The sequence below is a fragment of the Marmota monax genome, unplaced genomic scaffold, assembly GCF_021218885.2.
Source record: "Marmota monax isolate L192 unplaced genomic scaffold, Marmota_monax_Labrador192_F-V1.1 WCK01_AAM20220418_F8-fsc00014, whole genome shotgun sequence".
In the NCBI taxonomy this organism is placed as follows: domain Eukaryota; kingdom Metazoa; phylum Chordata; class Mammalia; order Rodentia; family Sciuridae; genus Marmota; species Marmota monax.
Window position 1 is genome coordinate 15485714 of NW_026695222.1, and position 10893 is coordinate 15496606.

At 37.9% G+C, this 10893-nt stretch overlaps 1 protein-coding gene across 3 annotated transcripts in view; it reads left to right on the forward strand.

Annotated features, from left to right (window-relative positions):
* The window catches only part of Itch (itchy E3 ubiquitin protein ligase), a 123873-nt gene extending 115491 nt beyond the window's left edge, over nucleotides 1-8382 (forward strand). For all 3 annotated transcript variants that reach the window (XM_058575452.1, XM_046433362.2, XM_046433361.2), the window contains 2 exons: nucleotides 661-733; nucleotides 5023-8382. In XM_058575452.1, coding sequence (XP_058431435.1) covers nucleotides 661-733; nucleotides 5023-5122 — 173 coding nt within the window. In that variant the 3' untranslated portion in view covers nucleotides 5123-8382. The remainder of the gene's footprint in view (nucleotides 1-660; nucleotides 734-5022) is intronic.
* Nucleotides 8383-10893: the final 2511 nt, after the last annotated feature.

Genomic DNA, 10893 nt, shown 5'->3' on the forward strand with positions numbered 1-10893 from the left:
GGTTCGATCCCCAGCACCACACAGGGGAAAAAAAAAAAGAAAAGAAAATGAGTTGGTATGTGTGCGTGCATAAAGTTTTAACAATTCTGTATTTATTTTTTTATTTTTTTAAGAGTGAGAGAGAATTTTTTAATATTTTAATTTTTTTTTTAATTTTTTTTTGACGGACACAACATCTTTGTTTTGTATGTGGTGCTGAGGATCGAACCCGGGCCACACGCCTACCAGGCGAGCGCGCTACCGCTTGAGCCACATCCCCAGCCCCAACAATTCTGTATTTAAATCAAGTTTTCTTGTACTAGAAAGTAGGTTGTAGTTTCCTTATTGTAGCTAAAGCTCCTAAAAAATTTTTTTAGGAGCTTTTTTTTTTTTAAATTAAGCTTCTTATACATAACATTGTTATTCTGGTTAAGAAATACTCAATAAGACTGCGTTTTCTCTTTGACATACATTAGCAAAATCATTCTCAAATTTTAGCACTCACTAGAATCACTGGAAGTGATTAAAACACTACAGAGCCCCACCCATAGAGTTTCTGATTCCGTAGTTTAGGGGTAGGGCCTGTGGATTTGTGATTCCAACCTGGTAATTCTGTTGCTATTGGATTGGGACACACAATTGAGAACTTCTGAAAAACTGTTTATGATTTTATTGTTTTAGGAAGCAATGGACCACAGAAATTCTGCATTGAAAAAGTTGGGAAAGAAAATTGGTTACCCAGAAGTCATACCTGGTAAGCAAAATCAGAAAGAATAGAAAAACAAGCCTTTTTTTTCCAGCATCCTATAGCTATTTAGAACCTAACCAGTTCTAAAATGGCACACACCTGTAGTCCCAACTATCTGGGAGGCTGAAGGAGAAAGATTCCAAGTTCAAAGCCAGCCTAGGCAATTTAATGAGACTATGTCTCGAGATAAAATAAAAAAGGGCTGGGTGTGGTGGTGCAGGCCTGTAATCCCAGCAGCTCAGGAGGCTGAGGCAGGAAGATCGTAGGTTCAAAGCCAGTCTCAGCAATTTAATGAGGCCCTAAGCAACTTAGTGAGACCCTGTCTCTAAATAAAATATAAAAAAGGCTGGGGATGTGGCTCAGTGGTTAAATACCCCTGAGTTCAATCCCCCATACCAAAAAGAAAACGATAAAAAGGACTGGTTATGTAGCTCAGTGGTAGAGCACTCCTGGGTTCGATCCCCATCACTACCAGAAAGAAAGAATGAAACCTGTTAAAAATGAAACAGAAGAACTTTCCCCATGGTATTAAATTATTTAACAGCTTTACTGAGGCATAATTTATGTACCATAAAATTAACCATTCTAGTTTTAGAGCATTTCATTCACCTCAGAATGATCTGTTATCATATTTACCATCAATCCCTTTCCCCGCCTCCAATTTTTTTAAATTTGGTATTTAGTATACTTTTAATTTCTCTCTGAAGACAGGAAAATATATTTGAACTTGAAGTACTATTTTGTGGGACATTATCTCTAGTAGTCATATATATAGACCTTGATGGATATTTTTTTCTTTTTGCCATCTAACCTTTTTGCTGTTTTCGGTTTGGTTTGGTACCAGGGAAGCTTAACCACTGACCCACATCATAGCCCTTTTTTAAGAAAGGGTCTTGGTAAATTGCTGAGGCTGTCCTCAAATTTAAGATCCCCCTGCCTCAGCCTCCAAATCACTGATATTACTGGTGTACACTACCATGCCCAGTACCTTTTTGATATTTTATTATCTGTTCCTTTATGTTTTAATACACATATGCGAGCAGTAGTTTTTAATTTTTTGCAGTACTAGGGATTGAACCTGTGCCTCATGTATGTTAGACAAGCACTCAACTACTGACCTATACCCCCCAGCCCAAGTTGTTTTTTTAAATGAAAACTTTATTGATAATAATTCACATATCATAAAATTTGCTCTCTTAAATAAGCGTGTAGGTCAGTGGTTTTTCAGTCTTTTCAGAAGGTTGTGTAATCATCACCACTATCTAATTGCAGAACATTTTTTTGATGCCACAAAGAAACCCTGTACCCATCAGTAGACACTCCCTATTTGCTCCTCATGCAACCCTTGGTAACCACTATTCTACTTTTTCTGTCTTTGTGGTTTTCCCACTCTGAAATTTTATATAAATGGAATCATAATATGTAGCCTTCTGTTTCTGGCTTCTTTTTTTAATATTTATTTTTTTAGTTTTATGTGGACACAATGTATTTTTTATTTTTATGTGGTGTTGAGGATTGAACCCAGCGCCCTGCGCATGCTGCGAGTGCGCCACCGGTTGAGCCACATCCCCAGCCCCTGTTTCTGGCTTCTTTCATTTAGCATAATGTTTTCAAGATTTATCCATGTTGCGGTATGGGTTAGTATTTCATTTCTTTTTATTAGCTAGTTAGTTTTTTATTGTAAAACATTAACATAAAATTATTTATCACTTTTTTTAAAAATATTTTTTAGTTTTTTCGGTGTACACAACATCTTTATTTTACATTTATGTGGTGCTGAGGATTGAACCCAAGTGCCTTGTGCATGCTAGGCAAGCACTCTACCACTGAGCCACAACCCCAGCCCTATTTATTACTTTTAATCATTTTTCAGTATAAACAGTTCTCTGGCATTAAGTACATTCTTACAGTTGTGCAGGTGTCACCACCAATGATGATAGCACTTACTGAATGGTAACTACTCCCTCCCCAGTTCCTGGCGACCATCATTCTACTTTCTGTTTCTAGGATTTTTGACTAATTTAAGTACTTTATAAGTGTGGAATCATACTTATGTTCTTTTGTGACTGTCTTGTTTCACTTAAAATAATGCCTATAAGGTTCATCCATGTTGTAGCATGTGTCAGAATTTTCTTTTGTTTATTTAACAGTGCTGGGGATCAAACCCAGAGTCTTGCACATACTAGGGCAAGTGCTGCACTGCTGAGCTACATCCCTAATCTATCTATCTATCTATCTATCTATCTGTCTATCTATCTGTCTAGTACCAGGTATTGAACCAGAGACGCTTAATCACTGAATCACTTCTCAGCCCTTTTTTGGGGGGTGGGTACCAGAGATTGAACTCAGGGGCACCCAACCACTGAGCCACATGTCCAGCTTATTTGTATTTTATTTAGAGACAGGGTCTCACTGAATTGACTAGTGTCTCACTTTTGCCTTTGAACTCACAAGGCTGGCTTTGAACTCACAATCCTCCTATCTCAGCCACGCAAGCCACTGGGATTATAGGCATGTACCACCGTGCCCTGCATTCCCAGCCCTTTTTGTTTTTTTATTTTTGAGATGGTCTTGCTAAGTTCCTGAGGCTGGCTTTGAACTCGTGATCCTCCAGCCTCAGCCTCCCAGATATATAACATATATAATTATATATATATTTTTTATAACTTTTATTTATTATATTTATTTTTTATGTGATGCTGAGGATCAAACCCAGTGCCTCACCCATGCTAGGAAAGCGCTCTACCAGTGAGCCCCAGCCCCCCAGCTATATTTTTGATTGGCACATAATATTTGTACATATTTATGTGACATTTCAATATATATGTATAATCTGTAATGAACAAGTCAGGGTAATTGGCAAATGTATCACCTCATTTATCATTTCTTTGTGTTGGGAACATTCAAAATCCTTTCTTCTAGCTGTTTTGAAATAGTCAATCGCTTGTTATCAATCATAGTTATCCTGCTGTGCTATAGAACATTCTTACCCAAATTTACTCCTATACCTTTTAACCACCCTTTCCCCATTCCTTCCTTCCTTGCCCACACCCTTCCACAAGGCTCTCGAAGTCTCTATTTCTTTGAAATCAGCTTTTTAGCTTCCACATATAAGAACATGAAATATTTGTCTTTCTGTGTCTTATTTTACTTAATATAATGTCCTCTAGTTCCATCCATGTTGCTGCAAATGACAGAATTTTATTTTTTATTTTTTAATATTTATATTTTAGTTTGTTTAAGGTGGACACATTATCTTTATTTTATTTTATTTTTTTGGTATTGGGGATTAAACCCAGCTACATCCTCAAGGTGGCCTGAAACAACTTATTTATTTATTTATTTATTTTTAAAGAGAGAGAGAATATTTATTTTTTAGTTTTCAGTGGACACAACATCCCTGTTTGTATGTGGTGCTGAGGATTGAACCTGGGCCGCACGCATGCCAGGCGAGCGCGCTACCGACTGAGCCACATCCTCAGCCCATGGACACAATATCTTTATTTTTCATTTTTATGTGATGTTGAGGATCAAACCCAGCGCCCCGCGCATGCCAGGCGAGCGTGGTACCTCTTGAGCCACATCCCCAGCCCTAGAATTTTATTCTTTTTATGGCTGAATAATATTCCATTATGTACCTATACTGCATTTTATGCATTCATCTATGGATAGACACCTAGGTTGATTCCATGCAGCCTATTGTGAATAGTGCTGCAATAAACAGCAAGTATAGATGTCTCTGACATACTGATTTCAATTCCTTTGGATATGTGTCCAATAGTGGGATTTCTGGGTCATATGGTAGTTACATTTCTAGTTTTTTTACATTCCCACCTACAGTATATGAAAATTTCCCTTTCTCCACATCCTTGCCAGCATTTGTGTTGTTGTTGTTACAGTACTGGGCTTGAACCCAGAGGTACTCTACCATTGAACTTCATCCCCATTCCTTTGTATGTTTATTTTGAGAAAGGTTCTTGCTGAGGTACCTAGGCTGGCCTTGAACTTTCAATCCTCTGGCCTTAGCCTTCCATGTATTTGGGAATTACTACACGCTCTCATAGGTGTGTCCCATAGCACCTGGTTATACATAAGTTTTGTTGTTTTTTGGGGGGTTTTTTTTTTTTTTTTAGTTGTAGTTGGACACAATGTTTTATTTATTTTTATGTGGTGCTAAGGATCGAACTCAGGGTCTCATATATGGTAGATGAGCGCTGTACCATTGAGCCACAATCCCAGCCCTATACATAACATTTTTATCCTTTTCTCAAACTAACAATTTTACATTTTTTTAGTTTTAACCGCCTGGACCTTCCACCCTACAAAAGCTACGAGCAACTAAAGGAAAAGCTGTTGTTTGCCATTGAAGAAACAGAAGGATTTGGACAAGAATAACTTCTGAGACCTTGTACCACTGAAGGACAAGAACTTACTTGCAGTGTTTGTCCATTTCCTGCCTGTTGCACATCTTGTTGTAAAATTGGACTGTGACTGTTTAGAAAGTTATCTGAGTGTAAGTAAATTAATGTTATCATTGAGATTTATCTCCCAGTGATTCTGGATTTCTATTCAACATTTCCAGAGATCAGATCTATAAATGATTAGTCACAACCTTACTTAACATGAGATTTAACACAGCAATGAAATCTGCCTTGTCTTACTCCGCTAGATTGTTTCCTTAACAGTTTTGTGTGTATGTCAAAAGTCTCACTTGGGAGTAGGTTTTTTACTTTTAGAGAGATTCTGCAAATATGCAGGGAAGTCTCATGGTAACTGCAATATACAAGATCTTCCTATTAAGCCTCTTGCTGAAAGGTATTTAATAAAAGTGCAAGCTTAGCCCAGTTTCTGGGCACGTGAGCAGACTTCTAGCTTGTGCTCTCCCTCCCATTTCAGCCTGGCCTGACTGTTCTTCCTTTCTGGAGCATGAATACATGCATTATATTTTGATGTTATTCATGGAAGTAATATAAGACTCTGGCATCTCTCTACAAAGCAGTTGTGTCTTTTGAATTCAGGGAAAAGTTGGTTCCAGATGGCAAATGATTTCATACCTCTCTTCAATTGGAAGTTTGATTGTTTTAATTGCCTTGCAAATACTAAACAAAGAATATTATATTAACACTGTGGTTCCTTCACTTTTATTTTTAAAAAATAATCTGGAATTGGAATTAATTTTGCTGAATTCATCAAAGGCCATTATTGATGATTTTTGTATGATTATATATAATTTGAGGCTTTATAGTTTTTCAACAGTTTCAATTGTATTTAATTATTGCTAAGGAGTTCAAGTTGTAACTAGAGTATTGCTAGTTCAAATACAGGTTAATGAAACAGCCTCTGAAATTATATTTTTATGTGGGAGGGAGAACTATAATACTGGCTAAAAAAGAAGGGAAGCTAAAATCTAGTAACCACATAAATGTATTCTCTGTATGAATTAAAAATCTTCAAAATTATCATTTCTCTGACACATTCTGGAGTAGTCATTTCCATTCTTTATATTATCCTGAATTGAATTGAAATCCCTCATCTACAATGTTCTTTTCACCCCTAAAAATTTTGGCAAATTTTCTTTTTTCCCCATGACTAGTTTATTTTAGACTGCTCCGTTAGTAACTAACTGATGCACTTTCACCTTTTCTATAGTTATTTAATTTAACTTGGCTTAGCTTAGAGTGTCAGGATAGCTGTCATCATAGATTTGATTTTATGGGCAGTGAGATGAAGCCTAAGCCAGCTGAGTCCCTATCATAGCTGAACCCTGAGGACAGCCTTATAACTCCTGTAACAAGGACTTTGGCATGTTAAGTATCATAGCATGAACAAGTAGCATTAAGCCAAGAATACACAGAGAGTAGCAGACCCTGGAAAGAAAATGTTTTTATGTTCCAAACTGCTCTTCCTGTTTAAATCCTGGAAGAAAAAAAACATTTTTAACTTGTATATCTGTACTCTTTGACACTGCCATCATAAAGCAGAGACTTGCCTGAGTGAAAGGGTTGCCTCATCCAGAAACTGTCAATGTAAAGGGAGAGTTTAGGCTCTCCCCAACCCTATCTTTTTTTTAACTCCACATACCCTAGGAAATACAATGTGATCTCTAAAAGCCTATCGTTTCCAAAGTAGGGTCTCTCTGCCTTTTTGTTGGTAGGGTAAAAAAACCCTGTTGCTTTGTCTTACAGAGCGAATGTCTGCCAACTACCCATTCATTATATAAGCCTGAACTTTGGTAATATATGGCCATGAAGATTAAGCCTTCTATAAAGACTTCCTATTGAGGTGAATTCTCATTCTGAAATGTAGTTACCTACAATATTTACTAGAGATTTACAAGATTAAATTAAGAGATGTAAGAAAATAGGCTTTTTTTGGTTCTACATAATGCTTCATAATTCATTTAGGAACCTAGAAATATTGTGTGAAATGTATAAATATCACCCAAAAGGCTTTCTACCCTATATTTTTAAAATACAAAATAGGTATATTTGATATAGCCCTGGCCCTAGTTCTATAGGGCTTGGCTATTTAATATTTTTATGGAAGAAACGTTTAGTTCTGGAAAAGGTAAATGCTTGTATATATTTTTGCAGCCTGGGATCTCCCTACTCCATTTCTTCCTTTAATTTAAGTGGCCACATGTATATGTCTTCCCTGCTGTGTTAGGAAAATGGGGGCTGGATATCCCAAGAATCAGAGGTTATAAAAAAAAAATACTACAAATAGACAGCAGACATGAATATCTACCAAATGCTATCTTAAATTTTGGTCCAAACTGAACATTTGGAAATAGATTTATTGTAAGTGTTTAGAGCTTTTTCTTAAGTCTGAACTAAATTGTTTTTAAAGTCCTTTTTCTTTGTAAAGCATTGTAAATGCTAATAAATCCTGTTAATTCTTTTTTTTTCTTTTTATTTTAACTGCATGTTACATTGAAATAAAAACAAAGTAAAATGAACCACTGCCTTATTCTTCTGCTCTTTTGGTGGGTTGGGAAAGGCAGCGTTCTCTTACCTGAGTTAAGAGGGAAGGACCTTATTTTGTTTTATCAGATGGAATGATGTTAAACTTATCAGCAGCTCATAATAATAAATTCACTCTGTCTCTTATGATCTTTTATCTGAGTGCAGAAGAATCCAATTTCAAAGACTTACAATAACTCTATTTAAAATGCAGATACTGGTTTTTCATCAAGGTATTGAACATAACAATGTCAATTAATCATTGTCCACAAAGGTCTCATCCCAAATGATCTATTTCAATCAAGCCCTCCCTGCCACTTTTTACTTATCTGAAATACTGTCTTGGTGACACATGTAATTAGGCTTTGCCTCTATTTTTATACCCCTCCTTGTTTTGATATGACTCTATTCTTAACTCCTGTAGGGCTGACTACTTCTACTTAGTATTGTTGGTATCTCCAGCCCCCCTTATATTTATGTTTTCATTAATTAGAAATGAATGGCAGCATTGGATTGTATATTACTGTTTTGGAGTACCTTTGTTTTCTTGGACTGTAATTTCACATACTCGGGTAACTCTACAAATATAACAGGGAGCCAAGTGCTTTTATAAAGTTCCTTCAAGGGGTTGCCTCACTTGAATTTCTTAAAAGATGTAAGACTATTTATAATTAAAACTTTTTTGGTCCTTCATTTGCTCACTTCTCTGTTAGTCTTCGGTAAAAAGGTTTTCCCCACCTGCAGAAAAGTGTTCTGTGTGACTGGGTCATGTAGACTTTTGCCTCTCTGCAAAGTTACAACCTGTCTATACTATGAGGTGGGAAGAAAAAGATCTCTTACTCAGGTGAGACTGGATTTGGTACTTGCATTGACCAAAACATTTGCAGGGGCCACTGACATAAATGAGGCCCCTCCATCTGAATTACTTTTCTGAGACAACAAAAAATGCTGTAAAACAGGACCCCAGTGTGAGTGCTGAGACCCACCAGTTAGCTCCCTGCAGCTACCCACAGGCTGGCCTGCTTACCAGTGTCAGTAGACATATTAGGAAACTAAGGTCATCAGGCTCTCCTTTAAAATGGAACCAGTGGAACCAGGTGCCATGGTACATGCCTGTAATCCCAGGGGCTCCAGAGGCTGAGGCAGGAGGATCACGAGTTCAAAGCCAGCCTCAGGAACTCAGCGAGGTACTTTGCAACTCAGCGAGACCCTGTTTCTAAATAAAACATAAGAAAAGGTATGGGGATATAGCTCAGTGGTTAAGCATCCTGGGTTCAATCCTCAGCACAAAAAAAAAAAAAAAAGGAACCAGTGGAGACTCCAGGAAGTAGAATTTTTAACATACTGGTCTAACAGCTACTGTAAGACAAAGTGCAGGCCCCTCCCAGGTCCTGAGTAATGAACCCTATCTGTCCTACAAAAGCAGCTAGAAAGCTCTAGCTTCCGTGTAGCTAAGAACATTGGCCTGAATTCTACAAAGCATCAAACTGGGACTCAGCTATGATTGACTGGCTGTTATTCTCAGGATTTTTGAGTGTCACCTTGTGTAACTCTAGCACAGAAGTTGCTGTCACTCTCAATTCATTTTCTGTCTCTAGGGCTCCTTTGTGATCAAAACATTTGGGAAGAAGAGCCAGGGTAATATTCTTGGTTGACAGGGAAAGGTAGGAGTCAGCATAGACCCCAGAAGGATCATGTTGGTCCCTTTTGAGTAGGCTCAAAGAAAAGAGGATCTCCTCAAAGCACCCTAGCAAGGGGAAGAAGTGTGGCAGTGACTAGATCCCAAAACATCCTGGAAGATAGTTTACAGGAGGGACCTTCACTGCCATCTTACATTTGGAGAACTAGACCAAGGAGTGAAAGGATTGAAAAAGATCAGGAACCCCCCCGCAAAAAAAAACCTAGAATGGTGAGTAGTGTGAGTGGAACCAAAACAGGGGTCAAGAAGGAGATGGTGGTAGGGCAAAGAATGTCATTTATCAAGGAAATGACCTTGAGAATTTGTAGTCATACCTGCAGGTCACTGAAAACAGTCATACTGTTATTTTTCCTCATTTCTTTCTTTATTTGCAAGGGTATACTGGGAGGTTTGAAGACAGGGACATTTTACCACCCAGCTGTATCACCCATCTCCACTGACCCTCCCCCTCCAGAGTCTCACTAAGCTGCCAAGTATCTAAGTTGCTGAGGCTGACATCAAACTTGCACTACTCTTGCTTCAACCCCCTAAGTCACTGATATTTTTCTGTTTCTAACTCAGACTTAACTCTATTCACTTTCTCTAGTGTAGTAACCAGTATCATATCTATATTCATTTCATCAAAGTGTCATTCAAAGCAACTACGAACATTTATCAGAAAGTGTCAGGCACTGATAGATATGCCACCTGAACTATTTTTAGTTTCCATGGCCACTCTGAGAGAGGAATGACTGCCTCTGTTTACAGATATATAAAACAGGCTCAAAATGATTGAATACATCTACAGCTATTAAGTGGAAAAAGTACAAGTTGGATCCAAAACTGTTTTGTCTCTAAAACCCTTCTACTGCATTGCTATACACAAACCACAGCCCTGGGAGTCTTCCATAAACAATTCAGTCATCCCATCTAATTGGACTCCCAAGTCCTATCAAATCTTATCTCCAAAACTTTGAATTCGTTTCCTCAGACCTGCCCTCATCCTTATCCCTAATCAGGTTGACATTGCCAACATCCTTGTTTCCATTCTCCCCTCTCCAGTCCATCTTGTGCTCCCTCTACATGATCTGAGGAAAGTATTTCATGCCTCTCTGCCACTTAACATCTTACAATGGTTCCTCCATTACCATTGAAGAAACTCTAAAACTTAAAAGCTTGCCACTCAATGCCATTCTTGGCCCTACCACCATCTCCTTATTTTTTTTAATATATATATTAGTTGTAGTTGGACACGGTAGCTTTGTTTATTTTTATGTGGTGCTGAGGATTGAACCCAGGGCCTCTCACACGCTAGGTGAGGGCTCTAATGCCGAGTCACAAGATTAGCCTCCCACCATCTATCCTTTTTGACCCCTATTTTGGCTCCACTCACACTACTGGCCATTCTAGTTTTTGCTTCTGGGTTCATGATTTTTTTCAATCTTTTCACTCTTTAGTTCTCCACATGTAAGATGGCAGTGATGATCCCTCCTGTAACTGTCTTCCAGGATGTTTTGGGATCTAGT